This window comes from Chiloscyllium plagiosum, chromosome 28, assembly GCF_004010195.1.
Source record: "Chiloscyllium plagiosum isolate BGI_BamShark_2017 chromosome 28, ASM401019v2, whole genome shotgun sequence".
NCBI classification, from domain to species: domain Eukaryota; kingdom Metazoa; phylum Chordata; class Chondrichthyes; order Orectolobiformes; family Hemiscylliidae; genus Chiloscyllium; species Chiloscyllium plagiosum.
In genome coordinates, this window is record NC_057737.1 from 51,917 (window position 1) to 66,480 (window position 14,564).

The 14,564-nt window shown below is 40.9% G+C and overlaps 2 protein-coding genes across 2 annotated transcripts in view; one reads left to right on the plus strand and one right to left on the minus strand.

Moving 5' to 3' along the window:
- The window catches only part of zswim7 (zinc finger, SWIM-type containing 7), a 58,999-nt gene extending 51,640 nt beyond the window's left edge, over window positions 1-7,359 (plus strand). The window contains exon 5 of the mRNA XM_043718042.1: window positions 7,282-7,359. Coding sequence (XP_043573977.1) covers window positions 7,282-7,311 — 30 coding nt within the window. The 3' untranslated portion in view covers window positions 7,312-7,359. The remainder of the gene's footprint in view (window positions 1-7,281) is intronic.
- Window positions 3,859-14,564, minus strand: part of adora2b (adenosine A2b receptor) — a 34,940-nt gene continuing 24,234 nt past the window's right edge. Inside the window, exon 2 of the mRNA XM_043718039.1 lies at window positions 3,859-4,972. Within this exon, the coding sequence (XP_043573974.1) occupies window positions 4,294-4,972 (679 nt within the window). The 3' untranslated portion in view covers window positions 3,859-4,293. The remainder of the gene's footprint in view (window positions 4,973-14,564) is intronic.

Below are 14,564 nucleotides of genomic sequence, written 5' to 3' on the forward strand. Positions count from 1 at the left end.
AAAAGGATATAAAAGTTAAAGTTCTAAACTGGAGGAAGGCCAATTTTGACAGTATTAGGCAAGAACTTTCAAAAGTTGATTGGGGGCAGATGTTCACAGATAAAGGGACGGCTGGAAAATGGGAAGCCTTCAAAAATGAGATAACAGGAGTCCATAGACAGTATATTTCTGGATGATAAGAGAAATTGAGGTTTTGATCAAGAAAAAGAAGGAAGGTACAGGCAGCAGAAATTGAGTGAATCCTTATAAGAGTTTGAAGACAGTAGGAGTTTACTTAAGAGGGAAATCAGGAAGGCAAAAAGGAGACATGAGATAGCTTTGGCAAACAGGAGAATCCAAAGGGATTTTATAAATAATTGAATGACAAAAGGGTAACTAGGGAGATTATAGGACCCCCCAAAGATCAGCAAGGCAGTCTATGTGTGGAGCCGCAGGAGATGGGGGAGATACTAAACAAGTATTTTGCATCAGTGTTTACTGTGGACAAGGACATGGAAGATACAGAATGTGGGGAAATAGATGGTGACATCTTGAAAAATGTACATATTACAGAGGTGGTGGTGCTGGATGTCATAAAACGCATAAAGGTGAATAAATCCCAAGGACGTGATCAGGTGTACCTGATGGGAAGCTATGGAAGTGATTGCTGGGCCCCTTGCTGAGATTCTTGGATCATTAGTAGTCACAGGTGAGTTGCAGTAAGACTGGAGGGTTGGCTATAGTGGTAAGGAAAAGACAAGGAACTATAGACTGGTGAGCCTGACACATCAGTGGTGGGCAAGTTATTGGAGGGGATTTTGAGGGTTAGGATTTACATGTATTTGGATAGGCAAGGACTGACAAGGGATAGTCAACATGGCTTTGTGCATTGGAAATCATGTCTCACTAACTTGACTGAGTTTTTTGAAGTAATAACAAAGAGGATTGATGAGGGCGAAGCAGTGGACGTGATCTAGATGGACTTCAATAAGGCGTTCAACAAGGTTCCTCATTATAGAGTGGTTAGCAAGGTTAGATTATAGGGAGAACTAGCCATATGGATACAGAACTAGAGAAGGTAGATGATAGGGTGGTGGTGGAGGATTGCTTTTCAGACTGGAGGTCTATATGTATCACAAGGATTGGTGCTAGATCCACTGCTTTTCATCATTTATATAAATGATTTGAATGTGAACACATGAGGTATAGTTAGTAGGTTTACAGATGACACCAAAATTGGAGGTGTGGTGGATAGCGAAGAAGGTTACCTCAGAGTACAATGGAATCTTGATCAGATGGACCTGTGGACCAAGGAGTGGCAGATGAAGTTTAATTTAGATAAATGTGAGGTGCTGCATTTTGGAAAGGCAAATCAGGGCAGGATTTCTACACTTAATGGCAAGGTCCTGGGGAGTGTTACTGAACAAAGAGACCTTGGAGTACAGGCTCATAGTTCCTTGAAAGTGGAGTCGCAGATAGATAGGATAGAGAAGAAGGTGTTTGGTATGCTTTCCTTTATTGGTCAGAGCATTGAGTACAGGAGTTGGGAGGTCATGTTGTGGCTGTACAGGACATTGGTTAGGCCAGTTTTGGGATATTATGTGCAATTCTGGACTCCCTCCTACTGGAAGGATGTTGTGAAACTTGAAAGGGTTCAGGAAAGATTTACAAGGATGTTGCCAGGGTTGAAGGGTTTTGAGCTATAGGGAGAGGCTGAATAGGCTGGGGCTGTTTTCCCTGGAGCATTGGAGGCTGAGGTGTGATTTTATAGAGGTTTATAAAATCATGAGGGGCATGGATAGGATAAATAGACAAAGTCTCTTCCCTGGGGTGGGGGAGTCCAGAACTAGAGAGCATAGGTGAGCAGGGAAAGATATAAAAGAGAACTAAGGGACAACTTTTTCATGCAGAGGGTGATGCATGTATGGAATGAGCTGCCATAGGAAGTGGTGGAGACTGGTACAATTACAACATTTAAAAGGCATCTGGATGGGTACATGAATTGGAAAGATTTAAAGGGATATGCGCCAAGTGCTGGCAAATGGGACTAGATTAGGTTGGGATATCTGGTTGGGCATGGACGAGTTGGACCGAAGGATCTGTTTCTGGGTTCTGTGACTCTGAGTCATTTCTATGACTCTGTTCAAAGACCAGCAGCTTCAATTTGTTGGCATCAGTAATTCAAAACCCAGGAAAATCTGTAATCCAATCTACAAGCAGGGGTTTTTGTCATTCACAGAGTTAGCAAACCAAACTGTGGAACTGAGTCGGAAGTCAGAATCGAAGTACACATCTTGATGGTGGCTGCAGAGCAAGGCAGGTAGGTAGATAATGATGGAAGGGTGAGACAGGGGAAACATGAGAGACAGAGTGGGTACGGTGAGACACGTGGGAACAGAGATGGGATGAGACAGGAAAGAGGTGAGAGATGGAAGGAGACTGGGAGCAAATAAAATAAATTGAAATCTAATAACAATTGAGTAAGTTAGTCCAACATCAAGTTCAAAATGTTGTGCCTCAAAATTCTTCAGTTACATTTTCACATAAATTTATCCCATCAAACATACAATTTTTAGCAAGATTTTATCAATAATTAGTTTATTCTGTGCCATAATATAGTCTTTTATATGTCTACAAATGTAGAAATGTAAGCACCATTGTAAAACCAATCTCTATTATGTAATCATCCATTGCCAGATCATAGACCCTTAGGTCCAATTAGCCCATGCCAACAATGTTCCCAAACTAAACTAGTCACTCCTGCTCATATCCCTCCAAAACTTTCCTGTTCATGTGTCATGAGAGGATTTTGCCCCAAAGTCAAATGTAATATGAATCTCCCAACATTCACATTCCTAGCTCAAAACCTTTATAGTAAAACTGACATGAAAGTGTACTGGAGTAGCTGTTCATGACTTGGTGAACAAACTTACAAGTCAAGATTAGAGTGGTGCTGGAAAAGCATAGCAGGTCAGGCAGCATCCAAGGAGCAGGAGAATTGACATTTCGGGCAAAAGCCCTTCACCAGGATTCCTGATGAAGGGCTTCTGCCCGAAACATCGATTTTCCTGCTCCTCAGATGCTGCCTGACCTGCTGTGCTTTTCCAGCACCACTCTCATCATGACTCTAATCTCCAGCATCTGCAGTCCTCACGTTCGCCTGAATAAGCTTACAACAACAACTAATAAGGTAACACACAAAGTGATCCGAATGTTATTGTAGAAGGTGAAGAGCCAGGGACCTATTGGCAGTTGTTATAGTGAAATCAAGGCCCATTAACCTCTACTGGGATTTTACTAGCTTTCCTCTGTAATCCCAGCAGAAGCTTCAAAGGCGCTGGCCACACTTTGCTATTCTGTAGATGATCGGGAGTTAAACCTTCATCCATCATGGACAAGGTGAATGGTTGTAAATTCCCAGTCCAGCTGTGGCAATACTGGTTGACCAGTAAGTGAAATAGAGGCATATAGTGGCCTGACTAATTATGTCTGTATCCTACGAGTCCCATCTGGATTTCAAAAATGGTCTAATCAGAGGAGAGTTGGCATCCAAGGGTATGGTTGGATAAGGGGATAGAGTAATGAAATTCCTGCCAACAAGACCCCAGAGTGCTTCACAGGTGAATTCTCCTGTTGGCTTCATGGATGAGGCACCCTCCCACTGACACCCCCCACAGACATTTAGCCATTGGAACTGAGTCCATGGAACTTCAACACCATGGTCTTATTGTTGTGGGGCAGTGGAAGAAGAGATAAAGAAATTTTGTATTGTCACCCAGTTATGTTTCGTGTTGGCTACATCCCCTCTTCATTAATGATAAAACCACAAGTTGATGTTTTCTGTCCCACTTTTGAAAATAAAACTCATCAAGTGTTTGCTTTGAATAATGATGATGCTATTTTGAAAACCATTATGCACCTTGAAGTTAACAAGACAATATCTGCTTCTACAACTTCACATCTGACTGTGGAGGCATGACAGACATCTACATCACTGCTGGATCACACCACAATGTAGCTGGCAGTTACATCCTTGAAATGGTGAATTTAATAGAGCTCAGAGCTCTAGCAGTAATCTCATTTACAAATGTTTTTTGGATTTCCATTTATACTGCTTAAGAGAAAAATTATTTGAAGAGGGAAGATTTTCATGTTTTGACAGCTTCCTTTGATTGCAATGGTATTCTTTTCTCCCTCAAAGAGTTACTCCTAAAATTAACACACAAAGACATGTCAACAGTGCATCTGTAAATAGTATATATAAGTATGAAGTCCACAGGATTCCCAGATATTTCTGTCAACATTTCTGTGCCTTTACGAATGTGTTCCTCGCAGAGTTTTAGACTTAAATTCATCGTCTGTTCTGCACAGAATATGCTTGAAAATAATTTTGTGGAAGGTGTTGCGAAATTCTTGAATCTTGTAGGCATAGATAATGGGATTACCAACAGAGTTAGCATGAGACAGAACAATGGCAGCGTTCATGATGCGCACATCCATGGTTTGGAAATACTTTGGGTGAAAATGATTAATACAGTTTAGGATGTGAAGTGGAAGCCAGCAGAAGGCAAAGAACCCAACAATGATAGACAATGATTTTGCAACTCTTACTTGGTTCTGTAAGTACCTTCTGGAAGTGTCAGAATTTACAGAATTCAGCTCAATCTTTTGCAATTGTTTTCTAGCAACAGTGAAGATTTTTACATAAATGCCCAGCATGATGAGCAATGGGGTCAGGACACAGCCCAGGAAGTTGAAGTAAACCATATATTTCATATTAACCACATTTAGAAAGAGGCATGTCACCGAGCAGTTCTGGAGGGCAGAGTTGTTCTCCGGATGTGGTGTCCAGACTGTGCTGTTTCTGCACTTAGCCTCCACCTCACTCTTCCGATTCCAGCCAAAAAATGGAGTCAAACCAATCACAAAAGACAGGATCCAGAAGACTGCTATAATCAGCCTGGCACGTCTCCCAGTTATCAGCCCCTTGTATCTGTGTGAACCAGAAAAAAACCCATCAGGAAACAGATAATAACACCTATTGTCTTCAATAGTTCCTGCATTTGCCATTGGGAAATGCAACATGTTTTCCCGAGATTACTTTCTTTTTCATTTTCCATAAATGGAAATGAATGGAAAGGAACAGAGGGAAAATCACTCAACCTAACACAAGAATAACCTGTTAATATGTTTCAATTCTTTTAAAACTCCAAACACTTGAAATATGTGATCGTATAAGATCAGAATTCACCAATCAACCCACAGCACAAGTTCAAAAATAATCAAATTCTTTACATATCCTTCAATTGTTTTCTTGCCAAATGCCTTTCCAACTGAGTACTAAGTTGTACTTCCTTCAGTTCACAAGATGGTTAAATCTGACGGAAGAATAGCAATGAAATTTATTGCAAACATTTAAAAAGTGATGAAATTTGGAAGGAATAAAGACTGGAAACTACAAACTAAACAATGGAAACCTATCTGCCTGGGCCTGATCGGAGAGCACCTTGTTGGTTAATTTTTCTTCTTCTCTTCTATTTTTGTTTGTATTTCAACTTGCAAATCATTAATCAACCAATAATAAAAATCTCTGTTGTCCCTTGGGATTCTGCATTAGTCACTTCCATGGCTCCATGGAAGACTACCTTCTGCAGCAGGATTCCAATCTTCCAACAGCTTGTGCAGTGACATTTTTTATACTTTGTGTCCTAGCTTTCAATGCACCATGCTGTCAAAACTTGGCAAAAGACTGGGAGTTGAGTCTTTTATACTCTCTGATACTTTCTTAAAGAATCACAATAGGTTATCTGTTGTGACCTTCTGCAATGCTGATTTGGCACCAAAGGTCAGCTTTCTACAGAATAGTCTCCAATAATGTACCCACCTCAGGATGGTATCAGGCTCATCAATCAGGGCAAGCCTAACCTAACTGCCTTTAAGAAGATCACCTTATCATCCTTTCTCTTTAATACAGAATGGCCTGGATAAAGTGGATTTCAGGAAGATGTTTCCATTTGTAGGACAGATGAGGACCCGAGGGCATAGCTTTAGAGTAAAGGGAAGACCTTTTAGGACAGAGATGTGAAGGAACATCTTTAGCCAATGTGTGCTGAATCTATGGAATTCACTGCCACAGAAGGCAATGGAGGCCAGGTCACTGAGTATATTTCATACTGAGATAGATAGGTTCTTGAGTATCAAGGGGATCAAGGGTTATGGGGAGAAAGCAGGAGAATGGGATTGAGAAACTTATTAGCCATGAATGAATGGCGGAGCAGACTCAATGGGCTGAATGGCCTAATTTCTGCTCCTATGTCTTATGGCCTTATACTTTGGTATAACCAATTTTGATAATTCTTTTAAGTTCCCTCCAAAACATGACCAATTACCTATTTCTGGAAGCATTGTAGTGAATAGGGATTTCTCTCTCTGGAGAAAAGAAGGTTGAAAGGAGATCTGTTTCTCTGACGCTCCAGGGAAAACAGCCCCAGCCTGTTCAGCCTCTCCCTGTAGCTCAAATCCTCCAACCCTGGCAACATCCTTGTAAATCTTTTCTGAACCCTTTCAAGTTTCACAACATCTTTCCGATAGGAAGGAAACCAGAATTGCACGGAATATTCCAACACTGTCCTAACCAATGTCCTGTACAGCCGCAACATGACCTCCCAACACCTGTACTCAACACTCTGACCAATAAAAGAAAGCCTTTTTCACTATGCTATCTACCTGCAACTCCACTTTCAAGGAGCTTTGAACCTGGACTCCAAAGTCTCTTTGGTCAGCAACACTCCCTATGACCTTACCATTAAGTGTATAAATCCTGCTAAGATTTACTTTCTCAAAATGCAGCACCTCGCATTTATCTGAATTAAACTCCATCTGCCACTTCTCAGCCCATTGGCCCATCTAGTCAAGATCCTGTTGTAATCTGAGGTAACCCTCTTCGCTGTCCACTACACCTCCAATTTTGGTGTCATCTGCTCTTATGCTCACATCCAGGATCTATGACTCTATGTTTGAGGTTTTAAAAATCATCAATGGCTGGACAGAGTAAATAAGGTGATGCTGCTTCTGCTTGTATAATAAACAAGAACGCGAGGGCAGAGATTTAAAAGTAATATGCAAACTAAGTAAGGTTGACTAAACATCTAGACAGATACATGAATGGTCAGGGAATAGAGGGATACAGATCCTTAGAAAATAGGCGGCAGGTTTAGATAGAGGATCTGGATCAGGACAGGCTTGGAGAGCCGAAGGACATGTTCCTGTGCTGTAATGTTCTTTGTTTTTATGCATTCACAGAATGTGGGCATCTCCCAGGCCTACATTTAATACCCATCCCGAATTACTCAGAGAGCAGTTAAGCGTCAACCACATTGCTGTGGATCTGGAGTCAGACCAGGTAAGAATGGCAGTTCCCTTCCTTTACAGGGTTTTTACAATAATCAGTCATTGTTTTTAACTGAATTCAAATTTCACTGTACACTTTTGTGAATTCAAACCTACTTTTACAGTAGCAGTCCGATGACATTACCATAGACTACCAATTTTCTGCTGACTCATCCAACTTCATAACTCTGATAAGCTTCTTCTAGACTCTACCCTAAATCTCTTATATTTAGTCTTGCATCTTATAGATCCCAACTCAACCATCTCTTTATTTTTCTTACGGTCTGGAATTCAAATCTACATAAAGGTTAACAGTTATATCTCAATATTTTCACTCGAATTCTTTTCAGTAAAATATATTATTCCTTCCATCCATCCTTTCTTGAGATTGTAAAACATGCTTTCACACGGTGTAGTATAGCAAGAGATTTAAGTTAGTCAGAAAAGATCTAAAGAGAAGGCCAAGAAGAGCCAGGAGGGGGCCATGAGTTGTTGTTGGTGGATAGGATCAAGGAAAACCCAAAGGCATTCTACAGGCATACCATCAGGAATAAAAGAATGACTAGAGTAAGATTAGGGCCAATCAAAGACAGTAGTGGGAAGTTGAGAGTGGAATCTGAGGACATAGGAAAAGCACGAAATGAATATTTTTCGCCAGTATTCACATTGGAAAAGGGTAATGTTAGTGAGAATACAGCGTTACAGGCTACTAGATTAGATGGGGTCGACAAAGAGGACGTTTTAGCAATTTTGGAAGATCTGAAAATCAAAAAGATCCCTGGGCCGGATGGAATCTATCCTCTGATTCTCTGGGAAGCCAAGGAGGAGATTACAGAGCCTTTGGCTTTGATCTTTATGTCAGCATTGTTGACAGGGGTAGTGCCAGAAGATCAGAGGATTGCAAATGTTGTTCCCTTGTTTAAGAAGGGGAGTCAGGACAACCCTGGTAATTATAGGCCAGTGAGCCTTACTTTGGTTGTGGGTAAGGTGTTGGAAAAGGTTAGAAGAGATATGATTTATAATCATCTGAAAAGGAATAAATTCATTAGGGATAGTCAACACGGCTTTGTGAAGAGTAAGTCATGCCTAAGTAACCTTATTGAGTTCTTCTAAGAGGTGACAAAACATGTGGATGAAGGTAAAGCAGTTGATGTGCATATGGATTTCAGTAAGGCATTCGATAAGGTTCCACACGGTAGGCTATTACACAAAATACAGAGTTTCGGGATTGAAGGTGATTTAGCGGTTTGGATCAGAAATTGGCTAGCTGAAAGAAGACAGAGGGTGGTGGTTGATGGGAAATGTTCGTCCTGGAGCTCAGTTACCAGTGGTGTGCCACAAGGATCTGTTTTGGGGCCACTGCTGTTTGTAATTTTTATGAACGACCTGGATGTGAGAGTAGAAGGATGGGTTAGTAAACTTGCAGATGACACTCAGGTAGGCAGAGTTATGGATAGTGCCAAAGGATGGTGTGGATTACAGAGGGATATAGATAAGATGCAGAGCTGGCGGAGAAGTGGCAAATGGAGTTTAATGCAGAAAAATGTGAGGTAGTTCACTTTGGAAGTAACAAGAATGTAGAGTACTGGGCTAATGGCAAAATTCTTGGTGTGTAGATGAACAGAAAGATCTTGGTGTTCAGGTGCATAAATTCCTGAAAGTTGCCACTCAGGTTGATAGAGTTGTTAAGACGGCATATGGTGTGCTGGCGTTTATTGGTAGGCGGATTGTGTTTCGGAGCCATGTGGTTATGCTTCAGCTGTATGAGACACTGTTAGAACATAGAACAGTACAGCACAGATGTTGTGCCGACCATTGATCCTCATGTATACACCCTCAAATTTCTGTGACCATATGCGTGTCCAGCAGTCTCTTAAATGTCCCCAATGACCTTGCTTCCACAACTGCTGCTGGCAACGCATTCTCCTCTCCAAAGCATCCACATCTTTTCTATAATAGGGCGACCAGAACTGGGCGCAGTATTCCAAGTGCAGTCTAACCAAAGTTTTATAGAGCTGCAACAAGATCTCATGACTCTTAAACTCAATCCCCCTGTTAATGAAAGCCAAAACACCATATGCTTTCTTAACAACCCTGTCCACTTGGGTGGCCATTTTAAGGGATAAAAATGTTGCGGCCACACATGGAGTATTGCGTACAGTTCTGGTCACCGCATTATAGGAAGGATGTGGAAGCTTTAGAAAGGGTTCAGAGGAGATTTACTGGAATGTTGCCTGGTCTGGAGGGAAGGTCTTATGAGGAAAGGCTGAGGGACTTGAGGCTGTTTTCGTTGGAGAGAAGAAGGTTGAGAGGTGACTTAATTGAGACGTCAGAGGGTTAGATAGGGGGGACAGCGAGAGCCTTTTTTCTCGGATGGTGAATGCTAACACAAGGAGACATAGCTTAAAATTGAGGGGTGATAGATTTAGGACAGATATCAGTGGTGGTTTCTTTACTCAAAGAGTAGTAGGGGCGTGGACTGGTCTGCCTGCAACAGTAGTGAACTTGCCAACATTAAGGGTATTTGAATGGACATTGGATAGACATATAGTTAATAATGGAACGGTATAGGTTAGATGAGCATCAGATTAATTTTGCAGGTCGGTGCAACATCAAGGGCCGAAGGGCCTGTACCGCGTTGTAACATTCTAGGTTCTATGTTAACACCATTTAAGGAGAAGCTGCATAATGACATGGGTGAGAAAGAAAAAGAAAGATATGCTGATAAGATGTGAAGAGACTCATGTAGAGCAAACAGTGTTTGAGCTGAATGGCCTGTTTCTGTACTGTATGTTCTATTAACCTATATTATGGTCTTCGTCATTCAAGATGCTACTTTCAGTGTTTTGCTAACCCATTCTAAATATGCTTGCTCTTCCACATCACCTAGACTTCCTCCATTCGTGCTTATTCTGAACATAATCACTTCCATTTTTCACTACTCTCTCTAGCTCTGTTACAACTTTGAGATTAATTAATAGCCTTTCATGTGATACTTCTTGATGGCTTCAACAAGGTATCAGTCAGTAATTGTAGTTTCACAGTTAATTTGAGTTGTCACTCGCTCAAAGGAGTCAAGGACATTGGTTAGACACAGCTCCTTTATTCCAGACGTTAAGACAATTATTTATTGAATACATGTAAATTACTTCAAATTTACTTGTGATAATTCTTATAATTATAAACTCCCTACAAAGTGGAAACAGGCCATTCGACCCATCAAGGCCACAGTGACCCTCTGAAGAACATCCCACCCAGACCCACACCCCTCCCCTATCCCTTTAACCCTGAATGAACAGCGATTAACTCTCAGGATCTGCCTCTGACAAGTTTTTGTGTAAGCTGAGAATTTCTGCCAGTGGTTGATGTTAGTACTTGGTCAGTATTTGGGTCAGTTACAGGAAACAGGAGTCACTCCCTCCATCACTCTTCATCATCACATATTGTTCCCCTGTAGGGTCATTACAGCTGACTCTCACTCGAGGTTCATCAGATAACCCCTTCCTTCATTACAATAAATGCATAGTGTTCACAATCAGAAGCCCTTAAATGACTCTTCCTGGCACAATGAGGTTTCAGTTTTATTTTCAAGTCACATCGTTAACCTCGTAATAACCTAGCCATTGAGCACAGAGCTGACGCTGGAGTCATGGAAGTAGTTTGAGTTACTTCTCATGCTGCATTACATAGAACATAAACCATATAGACCATTTTGTCCAACTCAGCCGAGTTTTTCTTTAGTATTCCAGCTCCAGGTAAAGCCTGTGACTTGTTATGATTTCAGTTTCCTTGTTTCTTACAATGGACAGATCTTTCCAAGCAAACCTATACCTGAGCCATTTTACCGATTCACTCAGGAAGCTTCAACCCCTCATTCAGATCTCAAGCTTTGTTTAAAAATAAACTCTCAAAGTAACTTACAAAAATTACTTAACATGGCAGAAAGTCAATGTAAACATTTGTCAAATATTAACCAAGTGGCTCCTTTAGCTGGGAAAAAAAGTATACCTCTATTTTGTTTTAATATCCTGCACAATGAAGTGCAGAGTATTTCTCCTTCAGTGACAGCACAGAATGATGCCATTGGGCTATCAGTAAGAGCTATCCAATCAGGTAGACTCTCCTGGCTTTTCCCTCTAGCCCTGCATCTTTTTGGCCCTTCAACTAATGTTCAAATTCTACATTGAACATTGTGACTGAATCTGCCTCCACCATACATCCATGCAGTTTATTCCTGACTCTAACCAGCCACCATATTAAAAGCCATTTCCCTCATATTTTCTTGATCCTTCTGCCAATCACCATCTCCTGGTTGTTAACTTTTCTAGTGATGGGAACAATTTCTCCCAAAAGTACTTTGACCAGACTCATGATTTTGAATACTTCAACCAAATCTCCTTTTGAAAGCCTCCATATCTTTCCAAAAGAATGATGGGTAAAATTGGAGACAACGCTTCCTTTAAGGCTAAGTGTTTTGTAAAGGTTCACCACAATACGGCTTTGTATTCTGCTCCCAGTTATAAAACCCAAATCCCTCTAAATGCTTTTGCAACCTGCCCAGTATAAATATTGTATTTTTTCTCTGCTTTTGAAAATGGACTGAAATGAGAAAAGGGCTGTTTGAAAAGCTAATGTTTGTTGGATCACCACTTTTTTTAAAAAGCAAGTTAACTGACACTCGTTATAAGGGCTGATTACACAGTTGTTGGTTCAAGTAATGGGGAAAGGTAAAGGTTGCAACCCAGGGTCTGTACAAGTGGTGATTTGCCCAACGACAAGTTGATAATTAATCAGTTAATTAGTGACTATTTATTAATGACAAGGTCCTTCTGCCTACCAACAACTTGTATGATTGGCTCCAGGTAGTGAGCAGTTTGGGGATGTGAATGTTTTCCCAGAAATCACTGACCCTCTAATGGAAAGGAGCTTGTTTTCAGTTCAGACAGCACCTCAGACCTGAAGACAACCAGTTTATTCCCCCCTTTTCCAGTTGCTGTAAGCTGTGATAATTAATTGATAAGTTAAGGACCCTTATAAATGTGAAACCCCTGTGCCTCCCACAAACAAAGAATGCATCTGAGGAAGGAAAACTTGAGAAATAGCGTTCTGTTTAAAAAAGGATCATGTCAGCAAACTCTTTGAACAGGGATCACTGAACTATCTTTTCTGTGTCTGTAGCACCCATAGCTTTTTGTGATTCTCTGTGTGCATAGAGGAGGAGATTTATAAGTGTGTTAGAGTTTTAGCAAGTAACATGTCAACAGTTCATAATTGTTAATCTGTTGAATTACTATTTATTACAAATAGATTAAGTAGAGAAACCTGCTCCATGACTTCTATCAACCAGGGTCTGAAAGTCAGGTCAGTAGGAACATTGGCATACTCTTCAAAAATCTTTAACTTCTGTGATGATTTGGGAATAGCAGTTTGATTGTCAGCACATTAGCCATCTACCACGTTTATAGGTCCAGGTTCCCCAATCTGCACCTCCTCCCTGTGGAATTGTACCATTATTTGATGAGATCTGCCCTTGTTCTTACTCTCTAAATTTATCACTTTCCTGCAGCACAGCCCCAGATTATTCCTCTTGACATCTATGTCTCTGCTCCTCTCCTCCTCTCCTTAAAAGTTGTGTCACCTGCAAATTTTGAACATATTTCCTGAACATCTAAATCAGTCTTTAATTGCAGCCCCGTAAAAGCAGTGGTTAACATTAATCCACAGGGAACCCAACTATATTGCCTCCTCCACTTAGAGAGCAGCTGTGCATCATTTTACTGTTTTCCATCACTAAACCAATCTGGCACTTCTCTTTCATTCCATAGGTTTCAATTTTACTGCAATGTGGCACTTTCAAAGGCCGTGAAAACTATATCAACTCCACTATTCTAATGTGTTCAACAGGATTTTTCTTAAGTCTATACATGCTTTCTTCAATCAACTCACATGTGACTAAGTAACTGTTGAATTTTATCTCAGAATATTGTTCCTTCCAGGCCCAAAGTTGAACTGACTGCCCTGTGCTTACTGGGTTGATCCTCTCATGCAGTTTTACAAATGTGTAACATCTAATTCTCCAGTTCTCTGCATTTAAGGAAGGTTGAAATATTTCGGTCACTGCCTCTGCAACTTCCACTCTTACTTCTCTCAGTTTCCTGGAATGCATCCTCATCAATCCCAGGGACTTGTGCCATTGAAGTACAGCCACCCTTTCTAATGCCTTCTAATCAATTCGAGTTTCTCTAATTTCTCAGCTACCTCCTTTTTCATTGCATTGTTGCTGCAGCATCAGCTGCAAAGTCTTAATTTATTATTTTAGCCGTGACTCTGTCTCCATGTGCATTTTGATCCCTCATTAGCCCGACACTTTCTTTGATCTCCCTTTCACTGTGGAGTCTTCTGCCTTCCCTTTATGTTGGCTGACTGTCTCTTTTTGTATTATCTCTCTGCAGTTTTTGTTTCTTTTTTCACAATATTCAGAATACTTTTTACTTGAATTATCAACCTAGCATCTCTCAGAGAAGCCTTTTTCTACCTCATCTTACTCTCCCTTTTTGTCATCCTAGAAACTTTTTGCTTTGTTTATCTCCCTTTCTCCTCTTGGGAATGTATCTCGATTAGATCTCTTAAAAGAGCCTATTCTTCGTAGATTAGTTTATTAGCCACAGTACTTTTAAGGAAAATTATTTTGTTTCCATCATTGTCAATGAATGAAATGTGATTATCACTGGGGATCACATACTGCTGAGTTATATGATCCAAACATCTGTTACCACAATTTGATTTCATTTATTGACACATGCATAGTACATGGGCTCTGCCCAGCCAGCTCAAAGCCAGTCCCTAGACTGAGGGCACCTTCTGAGTCGCCTGTTTTTTTCTTTATTTATATCATGCATGGCTGTTTGTGAATATGTAGTGACATTGTAGAAAGACACTAGTGTGCTAACATTTTGTTCTGTATTTTCCACTACCAGAGCTGAAAATGTGTTGCTGGAAAAGCACAGCAGGTCAGGCAGCATCCAAAGAGCAGGAGAATCGACGTTTCGGGCATGAGCCATTCTTCAGGAATGAGGAAAGTGTGTCCAGCAGGCTAAGATAAAAGGTAGGGAGGAGGGACTTGGAGGAGGGGCGTTGGAAATGTGATAGGTGGAAGGAGGTCAAGGTGAGGGTGATAGGCTGGAGTGGGGTTGGGG